This window comes from Pagrus major, chromosome 6 (genome assembly GCF_040436345.1).
Source record: "Pagrus major chromosome 6, Pma_NU_1.0".
Lineage (NCBI taxonomy): Eukaryota > Metazoa > Chordata > Actinopteri > Spariformes > Sparidae > Pagrus > Pagrus major.
In genome coordinates, this window is record NC_133220.1 from 22,459,995 (window position 1) to 22,478,335 (window position 18,341).

General features: G+C 38.5%; 2 protein-coding genes across 2 annotated transcripts; one reads left to right on the plus strand and one right to left on the minus strand.

The window, feature by feature from the left end:
* The first annotated feature begins 936 nt into the window (after window positions 1–936).
* avil (advillin) lies at window positions 937–9,316 on the plus strand. Its single transcript, XM_073468404.1, has 20 exons — window positions 937–1,155; window positions 1,375–1,481; window positions 1,703–1,777; window positions 1,962–2,158; window positions 2,242–2,350; window positions 2,438–2,548; window positions 4,027–4,232; window positions 4,321–4,399; window positions 4,617–4,715; window positions 4,890–5,043; window positions 5,144–5,244; window positions 5,797–5,934; window positions 6,035–6,193; window positions 6,357–6,536; window positions 7,058–7,206; window positions 7,289–7,433; window positions 7,558–7,746; window positions 7,833–7,901; window positions 8,407–8,517; window positions 9,203–9,316. Exons 2-20 carry the CDS (start codon window positions 1,422–1,424, stop codon window positions 9,314–9,316), a joined length of 2,445 nt encoding a protein of 814 aa, XP_073324505.1. The 5' UTR covers window positions 937–1,155; window positions 1,375–1,421.
* Window positions 9,317–10,088: 772 nt separating this feature from the next.
* Window positions 10,089–17,715, minus strand: LOC140998621 (uncharacterized). Its single transcript, XM_073468957.1, has 6 exons — window positions 17,510–17,715; window positions 17,127–17,201; window positions 14,698–14,733; window positions 14,295–14,456; window positions 14,083–14,166; window positions 10,089–12,984 (listed from the first exon to the last, which is right to left on the minus strand). Exons 1-6 carry the CDS (start codon window positions 17,606–17,608, stop codon window positions 12,469–12,471), a joined length of 972 nt encoding a protein of 323 aa, XP_073325058.1. The 5' UTR covers window positions 17,609–17,715; the 3' UTR covers window positions 10,089–12,468.
* Between the last annotated feature and the right edge of the window lie 626 nt (window positions 17,716–18,341).

Below are 18,341 nucleotides of genomic sequence, written 5' to 3' on the forward strand. Positions count from 1 at the left end.
TGAAAATGTTTCTGTGTTAAATGATTAAACACTAAAGCATTAAGCAGGTAGGGGTGGGAGGCTGAGCTAGCAAGGACTCACTTGTTAGTTCACAGTATTCACACAACAAACATTTGTTATTTACCATGAAAAATGATCTTGTGTTTTACTTGCATGTGGTTAACATAACTGACTAAGAAAGTCAAATAACTCCGAGATTATGTAGATGTATTTGGTAGTTTCTGCATTCACCTCGCCATACATGATTACATGATGGCACATCAGCCAAATTTTGTGGTATCATCCATCCCCCAGTAACAGGAGAATGTATGTGATGTATGTGTTTATGATGTATAAATTGTGGATTCACGATGAAATTTCTTTTCAAAAAAAGGATCAAAATTGATGCAGCAGAATCGATCCCAAGACCTTGTGACAAACTTTAATGTGTAACGTGTTCCTCTTTAAAACAAATGCATGTCATTTGGGAGCAGTGTGCAGACACTCAAGCAGAAGCTCAGCCAGAATGGATCAACCCTTTTTGCTCGTCGTTGTTTTGTCTCCTACATGTCCTCAAACAAACTCATCGGTGTTCATTTTTATATTCATAGCATGCCCAGTGGACACATAAGGTATATAATAATACTGAAAACAATGCTTGATCACTACTGCTACCACTACTGGTAATACTACTTCTAATGATAATCTTAATAATAATATAGATAAACAAGAATCTTTATCTTTATGGTAATCAGTGACTATAATAATTAATGTGTTTATGATATGACATTCTTGTGAAACCTCATAGATACTGTTATCATTGTGTTATTATTCATCAAGTCTACCCTAGCTGTCCATATAAGGTGCGATATGGTGGTACAGGGCCAGGTGGGGTGGAAAATGAATGTACATGTGCATACACAATGTGTTTGTACATGTGTGCGTGTGTGCATTTGAATAGGAGTCAATCCTTTTTTCAGCACATTTGCCTACAGGAGTTTGTGTCTTCCTCAGTGATTGGGCAGAACTCCGTGACAGGTCCTGAAACATGCAAACACAGGCAAATCTTTTAGGGGCTCTGAGGGGAAGAGGATTCAGGGCCTCGTTATCAGAGAGAAAATCAGACGTTGGATGATCATAGAGGCTTACAGGAAAGTCTTCAAACAAGAATACCAGGTATGTTCTGTCTGATGAGATTTGATCATGTTGGATTTCTTTTTCAATCATATTTTGTGCAATTCATCAAGAGAAAAGAGACTAAAGATGAAAAGTTTTTAAAACAATCTCAACGTTTGTGTGTAGATCTGAACAGAAGGAAAATGTAGTTCATGCTCAAAAAATGAATGATGCTGGAGTTTTGCTTTTGAGATAATTCAGAATGATTTCCTCATCCAGAAAAAGAAACCCGAGCAACAAAAGTGTATCTGAATCATCCGAGCAACATGGAGTACACATTCAGAGCAGTAACGAACAGCCCTGGGATTATAATCTGGAGAATTGAGGTACTTTGATTTCACAGTTGTTGCTGCAATAGTGCCTGTGGACTGAAGTTTCCACAAATCAGCTGTTTGGATTCATGGTTAAAAGGAAAAAAGTCTGTTCCTCAAGGAAATGACTAAAACAGCTGCGATGATGTAAAAAGAGCTGTGGGTATCAGACCTGAACTGTAGATTTATTTGGTGGATTTAAAGTAAAATGGCCACCTTGTTCTCTCTGTGCACAGAAAATGGAGCTGGTACAAGTCCCAGAGAAGTCTTATGGAAACTTTTATGAGGGTGACTGCTACGTACTTCTGTCTGTAAGTCTGAGAAGGTGGCTAATGAATCATTGTGGTTTTGGATGCCGCAGCTGCTTGTTTGTTTATTAAAAAACACTGTTGTATTTATAGACTTTGCTCTTTGGATACGTGCTAATGAAGCAGGAACAAAATGTGTTCTGTATTTCGTCTGTCCACTGTTTTGTCCACTCCTGCATGACTCCAGACTCATAAGGTGAGCAGCTCTGTGAGCTATGATATCCACTACTGGATCGGCTCAGAGTCCAGTCAGGATGAACAGGGTGCAGCTGCTGTTTACACCATCCAGCTCGACGAGTTTTTGGGCTCCACTCCGGTCCAGCACCGTGAGGTTCAGAACCACGAGTCTGATTCCTTTAGAGGATACTTCAAACAGGGAGTAATGTGAGTGAAAAAGTTGTCACAGCAGGCCATCATTTATAGACACTTAAAGGAAACCATAAAAATCATCACCCTGTCTTGTTTAGCTATAAAAAAGGTGGCGTTGCATCAGGCATGAGGCACACTGAAACCAACACCTATGATGTGAAGAGACTGCTTCATGTCAAAGGGAAGAAAAGAGTGATTGCAAAGGAGGTGAGCCACACTTCCCAGTGGTTATGTAACATTTTGGACGAGAGGAAGTCATGTAGAAAGAGTGCTTTATGTTTGAATTTGTTTCAGGTGGAGATGAGCTGGAAGAGCTTCAACCTCGGAGATGTGTTTTTGTTGGACATCGGCAAGACCATCGTTCAGTGGAATGGACCCAAGTGTAACAGACAGGAAAAGCTTAAAGTAAGATTCATGTGGGTGCTTGTGTATATTGCAGAATTCATGTGGAAACATATAAACATACATGAGCAGAAAACTAGAAAAACGAGTACTTTTTATTTCTTAGTAAGTCATTCTGTGTTCATCTCAGTCACTCCACATGTTTTCAATCTTATCGACAGGATATGAAGCAGGATGATAGATAATCAGCTTATCAGTGAATATATTTGCAACAAAAGACCCTGATATGTTGTCATATCTAATCTTCCTCCTCCAATGTACATGATATACGTTTGAAGTGCAGACTGTAAAAAAAGTCTGACACTAAGTTTGAACCCTCTCGTCCTGCCCTCACCAGATCTAAATATCATCTTTAATCCTTGATGGAAAGTTGTGGGCGTGGACAGTCGAAGCTCATTTCCTTCTTCCTGCAAAAAGGCTGGAGGCTCTGAATGATTCATTATCCCGTCAGGCACAGTCCAAAACTATATAACAGCAATAAAGTGAGGACTGAACAACATTAGCCACCATTTAGTGGTATACTATGCATTATTTCCCTAAGAAAGTCAATGATTAGATCAAACAATATTAATCCCTTACGATCATCACTTACAAACTTACCCTGCCCCTCTGCCCGTTCTTAGTATTCTGCCTTGTTTTGGGGCATCACCCTTTGAGTGGTGGTGTGTAGCACCCAGCCTATAACAGCACAAATTTAGCGACCATCGCTGTGTCCCTCAATCTCTCCTGCTCACAGTCTGTCATAAAGAGCTGCAGGAAATGGGTTCTCCAGCGATAAACAATTGGGAGGAAAGACAGATTAAAAACAGGAGCCAGGATATGTGGACTGAAAGATGAGACTGGTTCCTACATTTATAAACGCAATCCACATCATAATTTGTAACACAAACTTTCTGCTATAAATTTGAAGCAATCTGAGTCTGAAGCTAAAACCAAATTAACCTGATGCCACAATCAAAACTGTAGAAAAAAAAATACACAGTTGTTGTCACAGGCTGACCAGTGCTCATTATGACGAGGAAACTGAACTTAGTGTGTAAAATCGGTTAATGTCAATCAACCACAATCCCCGTGGTTCGATCCCCAGAGAGGTCAGCCTTTACCATCAGTGTAAGAATATGGGTGTGAATGGGGGAATGTGACAAGTGTTGTAAAGCGCTTTGAGGGGTCGGTAGACTGGAAAAAGGCTATATAAAGTCCAAGTTTGCCTTAAATATCTGCTGCTTTGCTGAGATCTGACAAGATGCTTATGTGTTAATGTATACAAATGTATTTAATAAGTAAAAACTGCACATATATCTTTGCAAAAATGTGCTTGTGATGAGTTTATTATAGTAGAGTGAGCAGCAGTGAGATTGCACAATATTGATAACATCTCACTTTTAAATGGATTAGTTTTCTTTAACATCTGGTAGTTATTTATATTTTGGAGTCTGAGACTTCAGGATCCTTTTTTTCCGTGTCGTGCCTCTGATTCTCAGGGCATGTTGTTGGCCAAAGACATCCGAGACAGAGAGAGAGGAGGTCGGGCAGAGATCAGAGTGGTCGAGGGCGAAGCAGAGAGCAACTCTCCTCACAACATGGAGATCCTGAACGGGGTTCTCGGTGAAAGGACCTCCGGGCTGACTGATGGACCTCCAGATGAAACTGCTGACCAGCAACAGAAGTCAAATCTCACACTTTACCAGTGAGCCACTAACAGTGATAAGGATTCATTCATGTCCAGTTTGAGTGTTGTATGTTTAGTCTTACTTGTTGGTGCCTTCTTTTCCCAGTGTGTCAGATGATGGTGGTCAGATGAAGGTCACAGAAGTTGCCACCAGACCACTGATTCAGGATCTCCTCAACCATGATGTGAGTGTTCGATACAATTTTTATCGTGGCCACATCATTGATGGATGCCAATGTCACTATAAAACTTGAACGAGTCATCTATCTAGAATATTTTACTAGTTTTGTACTGCTTAAAGCCTCAAACTCTTGTCACTGCTGTTTGGACTCAGTAAAATAGTTTATTTACTGATGACAGGAAATGATTTAGTCATGTATATTAATGTAATAATCTATTTAGGACTGCTACTTCCTGGATCAGGGAGGGATGAAGATCTTTGTGTGGAAGGGAAAGAAAGCAAACAAAGCTGAACGACAGGCTGCTATGGCCAGAGCTTTGGTGAGTATCTCTACATCAGACCTCCACATGTAACCTTAGCTTGTGTTCGATTGCTTTTGCGTGCTGTATTTACACTCCGTCTTTACTCCTTACAGATAGGTATTATTGTAGGATTGTTGTATTAAACTGGCAACTTGGTGAATTTCCTGTGTTTTTTCTGACTGGCCATCGTAGGAGTTTATCAAAGCGAAGAACTACCCAATCACTACAAATGTGGAGACGGTGAATGACGGGGCAGAGTCAGCTCTCTTCAAGCAGCTGTTCCAGAGGTGGACGGTAAAGGATCAGACTCAAGGTCTGGGCAAAGTGCACACAAGAGGGAAAGTAGGTCGGTATGCTCACAACAAAGTACATATTTTTCTTATTAAAAAAAACCCTCACTTGGTCGTCAATTAATGGTTTTGTTTTGTGACTATATTCTGCTTTAGCTCATATCACTCAGGAAAAGTTTGATGCCTCTCTGATGCACATGATGCCAGAGGTCGCTGCACAGGAGCGAATGGTGGACAATGGCACAGGTCAAGTGGAGGTAACTGCGCTTTAATCTGAATTGACTTTAAAAAGCTGAATACTGTAGCATGCTAACATGCTAAATGTAAGAATGTGACGCTAAAGTGTAAAATGTGAATACGATACCATGTTAACGGAGACATGCTAATGTTAGCATGCTAACATGCTTTATGTCAAACATCCAAAATACCTTTCAACATGCTAACTGTATTTGTATTAACATGCTAATGCTAGCAAGGCCACACTCTGACATCACTGGCCTTGCAACCAAACATGTAACAGCACAACAGCAGCAGCCCCTCTACCACTGTGGTTCAGTCTTAAAGATATATTAACACACAAAAGTAGCAAGGTAGTTCTAGCTAGCCACTGTTGTATACTATTGTTTGTATTGCTCATTCAAAGACAGATTTTTATGGGCAATGATGGTTTTTTTAACAAGAAAGACAATTACTCCCTTGATCCCACGCTACTTCACAGCACCATCAAATGCTGTGTTTTGTTATTTAAGATATCCTTTGCAGCAGAAATTACATACTGTGTGTTTAATTTACCTTTTAAATATGCCCAGGTGTGGAGAATTGAGAATCTGGAGCTTGTCCCTGTGGACCCTGAGTGTTACGGATACTTCTACGGGGGAGACTGCTACCTGATCCTCTACACTTACTTTGTTAGCAGCAAGAAGTGTTACCTGCTCTACATGTGGCAGGTGAGTAGTACACTGTTTACAAAAATGTTTATACCTCACTATTCTGATTTTAACTGTATTATCGGATGAAATGAAACTACTTTACCACTTATTATTCCAGGGGCGTCATGCGACACAGGATGAACTGGCAGCCTCAGCGTTTCAGGCTGTGGACTTGGATCAGAAGTACGGTGGTGAGCCGGTTCAAGTGAGAGTAACAATGGGCAAAGAACCAAGACACTTTATGGCGATTTTCAAGGGTAAAATGGTCATCTATGAGGTACGATTGCTGACTGGATTTATATACTTTTTGGGAAACATTCTGCTCATTAGATTTCTTTCAAGCTTATCATCAAATGGATGTAATTCTCTGCTTATTTTATTTCTGGCAGTTGTACTTTTGTTTTTATTGCAATACAGAATATGTCTCTTCCTTCTGTCAGGGGGGCACATCTAGAAAAGGGTCTTCTGACCCAGAACCACCGATAAGGTTGTTCCAGGTCCGTGGTTCTGACCCATTCAACACTAAAGCCATTGAGGTTCCAGTCCTGGCATCTTCTCTCAACTCCAATGATGTGTTTTTACTAAAGAGCCAAGCAGGAATTTACCTGTGGTGTGGAAAGGTAAAGACAATGGTGGTCAGATCAGATACTGATATATTCACTGAACTACAGCACGAGTCAAGATACTTTTTAATGCATTACTTGTGGTACTTATAATTGTAATACTTGCATGTATTTTGTATGCATGTTCACATCAGGGATGTGGCCAAACAGATTCACGATAACGAAATTATCACAATATTTACATTTGTAAAATTACAAATGTAAGGAGGTGGAAGAGAGTCTGTAACCATAACTGTTAATGAGCCTACAGAAAGAAGAAGTAATGAGTAAATCCCTGTAGCCAGGTTAAAATTACTGGAAAGTCTCCCCAGAAGAACTTAGGCTGTCCTAGCAGCAGATTAATATCCCACACCGCTGTACAACTGTGCACTTACCAGCGCAATGTCTGATTTAGTCTGAATGAGGTCTTTACACTCTTTTGCTCCAGATTGCATTTCATCAAATAAAATCATAATGTCAAATGATCCCTAAAGTGTAGTTCAAATTTTAAAAGGTTGTCACTGACTTTATGTCCCCAGGGGTCGAGTGGAGATGAGAGAGCCATGGCGAAGGAGGTCGTCTCTGTGATTGGCAGGAAAGACTCTGAGGAGATTGTGGCTGAGGGTCAAGAGTCTGTTGAATTCTGGGATATGCTTGGAGGGAAAGCTCCCTATGCCAGTGACAAGAGGTGATGACACAAATATAATACCAATATTTGCAAATGAGCTTCATGAGTGTCACAGCGAAGGTAACACACCTGTTGACTGCAGGTTACAGCAGACGGTTTCAGACCACCAGCCACGCCTGTTTGAATGCTCCAATAAGACAGGTCGTTTCATTGTGACCGAAGTGACTCAGTTCACACAGGATGACCTCACTGAGGATGATGTCATGCTGCTGGACACGTGGGACCAGGTATGAAGTTACGCTTGATGAAATGTTTTCGTCAGCATGACCAAACAAAGCTGAGAAACTGCCACGTTGCTTAAATCTTAAATCAGTTCAATCCCATCCTGCCTTTTCTCGTTGTTTCTCTCAGGTGTTTCTCTGGATCGGTAAAGAGGCCAATGAGGTGGAGCGCAAAGAAGCCATGGCCACGAGCCACGAGTACCTGCACACCCACCCAGGCGACAGAGACCCAGACACCCCCACCGTCTTGATCAAGCAGGGATTTGAGCCACCTACCTTCACTGGGTGGTTCACAGCCTGGGACCCCTCCAAATGGAGTGTGAGTGTTTTGTTTTTCTAATAGAGCATCAACATTTATATCGATGTGAAAAAGAAATAAATGCTGACAATCATTTTTTCTTCAAGGGAGGAAAGAGCTACGAGGAGTTGAAGAAGGAGTTGGGAGACTTAGCATCACCTGTTACTGTTACACCTGTATGTAAATTTTTTTTAAAAAAAATCCTTTTTCTATCTGTTTACGCAGCAGAAATCAATATTTATCTGATACAATGGTTACCAAAATGTTAGCATTTAACAATGCATGTGTTACATTTGGGATTAAGTTTCTAAGTAAGGATTTCAGGGTTACTTTAGGACCACAAACCTCCACTCTTACCTCATGTATTAAACCATGAAGAGTTTTCCGTATTTTTGCCTTTTTCTTGATAGTGGACATGTAAAGGTGACAGGAAAGGAGGGGAAAGACAGGAGGGGTGACATTACAATTACATGGTCAACATCCTGGATCATGACAAGATCACGTACAAGTTATGACAAAAAGTCAGGGACAGGAGTCAAGTACTTGCATTAACCTTATCTACCATCATCGTGCCAAACATTTGAAATGTGTGTTCAAAACCACAGCAGTACTGATTGATTACACATTGATTAAGACACACAGAATTATAATCTTGACCTGAATCTTGATGTGACTTTTTAGGAGCAGAACTGTGTTGAAAGTGTGAAAAGCTATCAGTGTTTTCCACTTGATGATCTGGTCAACAAGCTCGCCAGCGAGCTGCCTGAAGGTGTTGAGCCAACTGAGAAAGAGGTAACCAGTGTGTGTGTGTGTGTGTGTGTGTGTGTGTGTGTGTGTGTGTGTGTGTGTGTGTGTGTGCGCCTATCATGTTGTGATGAAGTCAGAGTTCCCAATAGTGCACATTCAGCAAACCTTGCACACGTTGCCCCTCGAACAGTCTTATCTTCTAATAGTCTAAATCTGCTAAGATCTAATGTAACTTCTGTATAATCCCAATAGTCCTGGCTAAAACAAAACCTTGATTGGCAGCTAACAGTTATTTTACAAACTGCTGTGTAAGCCATTTATATATCACATACATTATATTATATTATTATATCAGAAAGTGATACATTACACACCTTATAGAGCACACACTCGTATCAAAACTGAAGCTTTATGTGGAAGTTTTACATCTTTAATATGTGATGACAAACAATTAAAAAATAGAACACAAACTGCTTCAAATGCCACATTAGTTGGCCCATTGTGTAATTTATGACTGTGGATTATGTGAATATGTTGGGTTGTGAGAAAAATGTCACTTCTTTGTATGGTTAGCTGACCTGCTGTCTCCATTTACCCTATAATTATTATGAATTTCATAGTTCTTTCTAAGAAACTACCTGGGACTACAAAACCATAAAATAAAACTTTACAATGATTTTTCTCAATTTTTTCTCATGTGAGGTCTTCATATGTTTTCACTTGTTTTCAGAAACATCTCTCCGACTCTGACTTTAACGACGTATTTGGGATCACCAAAGACGACTTTGCGAGTCTGCCGCAGTGGAAACAACTGACGTTGAAGAAAGAAAAGGGGATGTTTTGATCAGATTTTTTCTGTACTTGAAATAAGCTCTTACTTTTAAAAATCAAGAAGGATTTTCTTTGTTTCCTACAATAATTGACTTTTCTCTTTAGCTCAATCGTCTTCTTAGACCTTTTAAAACCTTTTAGATCATGTATCTTTTCATCTGGTTCCCTGGTTTTAATTGTGATTCATTGTTTCAAATCACTTTATTTTTAATCTGTGCTAATTGTGTACAGTTGACACTTATGATACCAATATTTAAACTGTGTATGAAGGAAATTATAAAGTGCATTCCTATTTTGGGTTGTGTGATTTCAAGGCATGTCTTCTACTCTCTAATGAAATAGTAACACATCTTATTTATACTGAGACATCACATGGATGACATGACACAAAACTGAATACAAAATCAAATAAGATACAAATAAATCAAAACAAATGACCATAATTTAAAAACTATTTTGAAATAGGTAAAATACATACTTAATCAAATTCAGCACATTTTACTTTAGAGGTCAACGTCGCCATCTGCTGGACAAATAATGTAACCCGTCAGGCCAAAACACTTCTCAAGTTATAAAATGAAAACTTTGAGCCAATTTAAAAGTTCATTGACTCACCTTGCCAACTGCAGTGTAGACACACTGAAGGCACCACCAAAACGTAAGTACAGATATTTAGTTTTAAATGTGATGCTAAAATAATATTGTGTCTGAGGTGATTTTTTGAATATGGCAGTCATTAGTTTTTGTAATATACTGTAAGAACAAACAACTAATCAAGAAACAAGCAATATTCACTCCTTTTATTTTGATATGTCTGGAATGTATTTTCAGTTACAAGTATAAATTCATGTAATTTACTGTTACATCTGAACATTTAATACAAAGCTCAGGACAAGTCAAAAAGTCTAAGACCCATAAAACGCACTAGATTACAGTAAGAACATATTTTTTGCATTGCTGTGTGAAAATGAAACAGAAAAACAATTCAATTGCTCAATAAGTCACTGATGTGCACTCAAATTTGATGTTTAATCAGTTAAAACTTTTGATGTCAAAGATTGTCATAACTTTTACTGGTTCGTTACAACAAACCAAACCCTTTGAGCCGACAGGAAAATATAACGAAATATTGATGACAACAACATAAACAACTGATTGTGCCATGTAGAAATGACCTGAACTGACCACAGTACCACCACACAGCAGGAGAAACAGTAACAGCACAACAGTAGCAGTACTAGAGTAACAGCACTAAAGTAGCAGTACTACAGTAACAATACTACAGTAGCAGTACTACAGTAAGAGCACTCCCATCAGCTCATTTTGTGGAGGAGAAAGCATGTCATATGAACTGCGTGTGCATCAATAGCAGACAGCAGAGCAAATAACCAAGTATTTGCATGTGAGCCAGCATGATGTTGAAACAGGAGGACTGTGTGATAAAAGTAAAAGACAAATAAGTCAAAACAAACATTAATATGCTGCCTTAAACCCTTAAATAGGAAATAACTAATAAATGTTTTAAAATTGGTCCATTTTAGTCTTTTCTGTGTGACAGGACCAGTTGTCAAAACTTATTTTCATTTTGAGAAAATGTTAGTGTCACATGATATGTTCCCTCAAAACTGAAATAGTTGATTTAGCTTAAAACTCCACCTTTAAAAACATGGAACAACAGACCCCCTACAATTAAAAGTCCCTTGAAAACAAATTTCCTCAGTAAATAACTTTGATTAAAGTATTGTTTAATATATGTGTTTAAAAGTACTGCGTGCAAAAGTACTAATGAAAAACAGATCAGTTCATGTGCAGTTTGGAAATCAATATACATTCTTATGTGCTCATGCAAACTATCTTAAATGAGGTGAAAGGGTCTATTCTTGCCTGAAGCATAAAAAAAGAAAGTAACATTGTAAAAAATAAAAATTGCGATTAAATACAAACTGTATACAGCAATCAGAGACATCCAAAGACACTAATTTCAGCGAGTTTCACTGCAAATGTGCAAACATACAGTATTACCATGCGGGCGGAGAGAAGGCAGCCTGCAGCAGGTCAGCTGATTGTTTCTCTCCGACGTGTTTGGTTGTAAAGGGAATGTTGTTTCTAATGTAATCTGACAAATTTATGCCACAATACAAGAACTTTTAAAAAGTGCAAATGCAGCTGAATCCGTTTCCCTAAATTCAAAATAAAACAGGATAAAGGGCCGATATGAAAGATTAAAAAAGATAAATGTTCATTTGCAGGTCAGCAAGGCAGTAAATAGTTGGCATTTTCCCTTATTTAAAAAATCTGTATCTAATAACCTTAACTGCCATCGATTATCTGATCTAATCCTCTGAAGACTGAAGTCAAACATGTTCTGTTGTACAGTGTTGAATGTCTGAAATCTTCAGCCCGCCTCTCTAAATTCCTGACTTTCTAACGTGTGTAGCCAAAACATAGGTAGTCTGAATACTTTCAGAGCCACCCTGTTTTGTCTACAGGTAAATCCTGACTTCTTAAAAGACTACCAAAGAGGTACGCAGTCAAAGCAGCATGGAGTATGTTCCATGTCCAAACCACGTATTTAAAAAAACAAACAATTTAAGATATTAAAAAGAAATGATTGGCAATCAATATTAAGTAGTCATTAGTGGAATTCCAGCGAGTAAACCGCCTGGATCCTGAGTTCCTTTGTTGAGAATTTAAAACTGAAACTAACAACTCTACTACAGTGTATTACAACTAGAGCTGCAACTAGCCATTTCATTATCAATAAAGCTGCTGACAATTATCTCAATTAATCATTTACTTATAAAAAGTTAAATAATAGTGAACAATCATGATCACAATTTCCTAGAGCCCAAAGTGACATCGTCAAGTTATTAATTGTGTCACAACAGCAGTCTAAAATCCTCACATCTGAGAAGCTGAAACTAGCTATCTTTTGGCATTTTTGCTTGAAAATGTATAAAACAAAAAATGTTGTATCAATCGACTATTCGATTAATCGGCTACTTGTTGGACCTCTAGCTATAACTCTGATTGTTTTGTCGTCAAAGTTTTCTAAGAACATAAACATCAGATGCGTGTAAACTGCAAATCAAAAAGCTATTCAATTAACCAAATGATCAATAATTATCTTTGACCTTTTCCCCACATGTAGATAAAACAGATTAGTTAAGACACAACACAACCTTCTGGGTTTTTGGGATCCTGGCTCTCGCCATCGTTGACCTGGCCGTTGTTAGTTGAACTTTTCTCTTTATTCTCCGAATCATGCGGCAGCTCCAAACTGTCTGCGTCACCTGCAAACAGCCTGTCCTTCTCTGGAGTCTCAGCTGATGCATCCTCGTAGGCACTTATGCTGTCTGAGTCGTTCCTGTCCGGAGAAGGATCTCGTCCGTCCTCGACACAGTTTTCATAAGGCCTCCGCAGGACCCCGTCTTCAGAGAGTGGGTTGTCCAGTGCAAGAGAGGGCACTGGGTTCAGGGGCTTACTGACCATCTTCCGCAGCTTCGTCAGGATGCTTCCTTCTTCCTCTTCACTCTGTCCCACTTTCTCTGACGCTGTGCTTCTGCTTTCACACGTTGACAAGTCTTGTTCTTCTCTGCGTGTGGCATTTTTCATTTCGTGTTCCTGCATTGTTACGTTGTCCACACTTCCATGTGTGTTCACTGGTTTGTTGTTCCTTTCCTGGAAAGAGAAACGTAATTGTCCATAAGGAAATTAAATTTTCTTTTAGATCAAACAATATCTAGTTACATTTGAAAGTTATTTTGGTTAAATTCTCTTAATCTGCCAATTTAATTAATACCAATATGGAGGCAAAAAAAATACATTGAAAATTTAATTTTATAAGCAAACTGAAATACTTAATGTTGAATATTAAACATCACTGAATTCACGACACTGATATTTTAATTATTTATTAAATTACTTTGTACGTCAGCTCTAGTTATTTTTTTAACATTTTCAAAAAATGGTTTCAAGTTTCGACCTGAACTTTTCTTTCTTGGACTGATGATTGTGGATTGACAGAACAAGATCTGATTAACTTTGGTCGCCCAAATGTTTGAAATTTCAATCATCGACTTTGAGCAACCACATTTTTTTATGTATCTAACATGTTAGATTTAAATTAATACCAGTTGAATCTGAGCGAGATGAATGCATTTTTTTTGTATTGGATATCTGATTTTTTAACATTCTGATAAGTTCAGAAAATTACATCACTGTACTGCAATACAGCCTTTAAAACCAGGACAAGACAACACTGATGCCATATCACCGTCTAACATTATTTAGAATCTAAGATGATATATAACAGTCTCATATTGATTCATTGCCCTGCACAAGGTATTAAAATGCTTATAAACTTGAAATCCTTGCGGCCTCTCTTTGCTTCCATAAAAGTGTGACGACGCTCAGTCTCACTCAACATCTCATTTCAAGGTAAATATCATGTGTTTATGCTCAAATTTAATACTGTATGACTTTTCCCAGTCAACAGACTAGCAATACACCACAAGGAAGTGAAAGTTATTTTACAGTACAAGACGTACTGCCACATCTAGTGATAGTTACTTATTAGTATAAGTTTGAAGAGAGAGGTAAAGATTAGAAAAATAAAACATGCAACATGTCTATTATTCACACTCAATAAGGAGGGATGACATTACCGCCGTTACATAACATGTTCCATAAGACTGTACTTTTTTTTTTTTACATTAATTCAAAATCCTGGTGACTCGCTCATATTATGTAATGTTCTCATTCCAGTTGTCACATTACCTCTTTTAATCTCTCCACCTCTTGCATCAGAGAGCACACCATGCTCTCCAGTTTCCTCTTGTCCTGCCTCTCTCGTTCCAACTCCTACAAATGCAGAAAAACGTTGGCATAATGAGAGGACTAACAGCTTGTTAGTGAAATAATTTATTAGAACAAACCTCTCGTTAGTCCATATGTGGTTGATGTAAAGTGTTTATGAGGCTTTGACGTACCAAACTAGCCTGTCCAGCTTCCCTCTGGGCCTCCGCCAGCAGCTCCTCTACACCCTCCAGCGTGTCCTGCAGGACGTCCACCTGGAACAACAGAGCCTCTCGCTCAACCTCCAGCCCACGCAGCTCCTGCACCACCTCGTCATAGCTGGCCTGCAGCTCCAGCTACACCATAAACACAGATACAAATCAGCGTGGGCAACTTCAGAGGAGCGCATGCCAGTCAGTGGGTGGGCACGTGTTTAGTAAGCTCTCAGAGGCATCAGTGGGAGGCTTCATCTGGAAGCATGACAATCCCTCCATATGTAAAGGAATATATCACTGCAGTGATCTACTGACAGGACTGTGAACAAGACTTTCAATAGTAATAATAGTCATAATCATTAAAACAGTAAGAAATACTCACCATCTCTGGGAGTCCCATGAAGAGGTCCTGGTCAGACTGATGAAGAGAAAAAAAAAGTTTTAAAAAAGGTTTATTTGTAAAGAATACTTAAATTAAGATGAAAACATGTTCTAAAAGGCCATTAAAGTATATATATATATATATATATATATATATATATATACATATATATACACACACGTATAATAAATATAAGATTAACTTACAGTACAATACAGGCAAAGTGTACCATTAATAAAAGTTGACCAAGAGTTTGATAACTGAAGTAGCAGAAACTGGACTTTATAGTTGACACAACACCTCACCTAGTTGATATTTGTTTTTATTTTAGTTTCATGTAGTTAATCTTCTGGCGTGACAGAATCTGATGCGTCACAGACGTAGGTACACTGAAATCACAGCTATCAAAATGTGTGACCTTGTCTAAATACTGTACCATGGAGGCACCAAGTTTCATAACAGCTCTCAAAACACAGTTGTGATTAAGTATGATAAACGCATTAGCAGTGGCTGTATCGCTGACATTCTGAGGTCATAGAAAATGAATTGGTGCAACACAAGCTTACGAAGCTTTCTTTTCATCAGTCTTTCTGCCCTTACACAGTTTTTTTTTTTACATCAGTCACTAGTGTTACATTGAGAAAACAAAGAAGAGTGCCATATAGAGAGGTAGCATTACATCAAAGATACACAAGGATAGGATAGGAAATCCATTTTCAAGCTTTTGATCCAACATCCTGAAAGGCACACACTTTGTCCCCACAAGTTGACAGAATGTTAGTTTGGATTTTCTGTAAATCAGCCTTTAAAAAACAGTCTTTGTGATATGGGACACCAAGCAGGTATGAATCTGTGCATCATCTTTGAGAATACAATAATCTAAAAATACTAGATAACAAGTTAATGCTCTTCATTAAAATTGTACCCAAGTTAAAGTACATAAGTATTATCGGAGTGTATGATCAGCATTGTAAGAAGTAAAAGGAGTGAAAAATAACCACATGTAACTGTTGACTAGGAATGCACATTTTAAATAATCCATATTGTGATTTTTCTGATGGATATTGTGATTGTGATATGCGTCATGATTAATGGGAATTATAAGTTTTGCATACAATTACATACAATTGCAGACTCTGTATTAAACAAACAAGTTATCTTACATCTGGAGAACAAGATTTGTAGGCCAGGCGCTCTCTGCATTATAATGCTGTTTGGTCAGACAACTTTGGTCTTTATCAAAAAACTACAGCTTCTTACGATTTGGATATTGGACTTGGCCATATTACGATTTTTGATTATATTTTGATTCATTGTGCAGCCCTATGACTACAGCATTTTACTGTTTTAGCTGGACAAGTGAAGCTGTTGGCAAGTTTAGACCAGTGGTTCCCAACCTATGGGTCCCTCTAATGGGCTATAAGATAAATCTGAGGGGCATGAAATGATTATTGAGGGAAGAAAGAAGAAACAACAAAGCTCTGCTACACACATTTGTGAATCATATGATAATTTGATCTCTTTGGCCTCGAACAGTTATTCAAACAAAACGATCTGACTGAAATCAGTATTTGGTGGAACTCAACCGAAAAAAGTCTTCTGTTTTCTCTTCTTTAAAGGTCATTTTAATTGATAATAATAAAAAATAATGCAGTATGTCTATCATGATACTGTTAAAGGCACACTATGTCATTATGGGGAATAAATTTTAATCAGAAGAGAAAGATCTTTATTGACTGACTGTTTATGCCTAAATAAACTACACAGACAAACTCTCTATGTTTTCAAGACTGAATTGAATAAAAAAACTGATCTCAAAGGAGAGATTTACTTTGTTTATATTTGGCAAACCCTGCCACCTTTCTAGCTTCAAATAGTGTTCTGGGGACTTTGTTTACCTCTGAGAACAGCTTGTTTATTCACTTATGGAAAAAATAAATTCTGAGTTTGTATTATTACCTCATTAATGTTGTAAATATTACAATTCTGAGTTTTAAATCTTCTCTAAAACTACATAATACCCTTTTAAACTGTAATATTTTATGATATGGTTATCATACCATGAAAATCTCATAACAATGCAAGAAGTCACAGGCCCAAAGGATTGGGAATCCCTGCTTTTTATTTGTTGTAGTGCACTGTATTTTACAATCTCATCACTTCTCTTTTTATGCAAGTCAGTTAAATGTAGTGAGTAAAGTCTAAGGAACAATATTTTTCTCTGAAATATGGTGGAATAGGAGAATAAAGTGGCATAAAATGGAAATACGTACCTCAAAACAATACTTAGGCAAAGCACGTATAGTAAATATACTTATTTGCTAATGTATTGTCTTTATGTTGCAATGTAATGAAATGAGAGACTTTTGACATTTTGATTAGCTAGCTGTACAGAGGTTTCTATTTTTCTGTCCACCCCTGGCTCCTACCTGACTGTCAGTCCTCCTTTTCAGGGTTCCTGCTCGGCTGTCGCTTCGTGCCGGACGCCTGGATGAAGCCTCGCTCTGATGGGGAGACACAACCACAGCTCAGGTGGAGAGCCTAGCATCACACAGTCAGAGCACAAGCACAACAAGCTAGCTGCAAACAGGGAAGTACACTGAGCTGAAGCCACACGCCTGAAGAAACCAGCCGATTTCAGCCGCTGTTCAGTCTTAAACAATCAACAAAATGGCGGAACTTCAATCTGACAACATTTTCCAGCGTTAGCTGTTTAAAAATCCGATTATTGAAGGTAACATAAACGTATCGTTAGCTTTAGCTTTAGCCCCAAACACCCACTGACTAATGACGCTGTGATTTCTCCTCTCACCTCTTTTATAAGGCTGCGGAGGGACTCGTCCTCGCTAACTCCCCGAGATAACGTCCGTTTCTTGGGCGAACCACTGCTGTCCAGAGTGACTGAATGCATTTTTTTTAATGTTTTATATTAAGCTTTTGTTTATGTAAGAGACACCTCCGAGCCCTCAGTGTGAAGTGTTTGGTGTTTGTTTCCTACGCAGCTGTACCAGCAGCAGTGAGTGAACTGCCGACGCCCAGGCCGTGATCTACGGAAAGCCACGGGGACCAAACTGCCCTTAACACCGCCCTCACTCCACCCACACTCGCGGAGAGGAGTCAAAGATCAGCCCTTTACAGTCATTTCTGCCTCGTGGAGAGTCAAAAATAAATTAGTTCGTGTGTGTGTATAAAGTTAAGATAACGTGTCGTGTCCTACGTGGCAAAACTCGTCGATGACAACAAGGCCTACCAGGTATTTTCAGGTGAGCATGATGGTGTCTGTGTGTGTTGGAGTATAATGGAAAGCTTCTTGATACACTAAATTACAAAACACAAATACACAAAATGTCACACAAGGATGTGGGACAGACAAGTACTGTCAAACCCCGAAAAACCTTTTTTTTTTTTTTTTTTTTGGTAAAAATCCCAAAGATACCAAAGGCTGAATTAGGGGGAAATGTCTCCAAAATTATACACACAATTTCTAGACTTTGCTATTTGATCTAATGTTAGAAACTTACTGTAAAACTTACAGTGACCTGTGGATCAGGGAGTCACAGAGTAACTCACGATAGGATTTATGATAGCCTCCCATGTTTCCCACGATAACAATAATATCGCGATTCTGCGATAATGGATACATT

Bases quoted from the DNA above. Each gene is read 5' to 3' on its own strand.
- LOC140998621 (XM_073468957.1), bottom strand. From the start codon at position 17,608: ATGCATTCAGTCACTCTGGACAGCAGTGGTTCGCCCAAGAAACGGACG. The intron at 14,734-17,126 runs GTAGGAGCCAGG...TCTCTTCATCAG, and splicing joins AAAGGAGGACTGACAGTCAG to TCTGACCAGGACCTCTTCAT. The intron at 14,167-14,294 runs GTACGTCAAAGC...CTGCATTTGTAG, and splicing joins AAGCTGGACAGGCTAGTTTG to GAGTTGGAACGAGAGAGGCA.
- avil (XM_073468404.1), top strand. From the start codon at position 1,422: ATGGAGTACACATTCAGAGCAGTAACGAACAGCCCTGGGATTATAATC. The intron at 2,549-4,026 runs GTAAGATTCATG...TCTGATTCTCAG, and splicing joins ACAGACAGGAAAAGCTTAAA to GGCATGTTGTTGGCCAAAGA. The intron at 6,537-7,057 runs GTAAAGACAATG...TTATGTCCCCAG, and splicing joins TTTACCTGTGGTGTGGAAAG to GGGTCGAGTGGAGATGAGAG.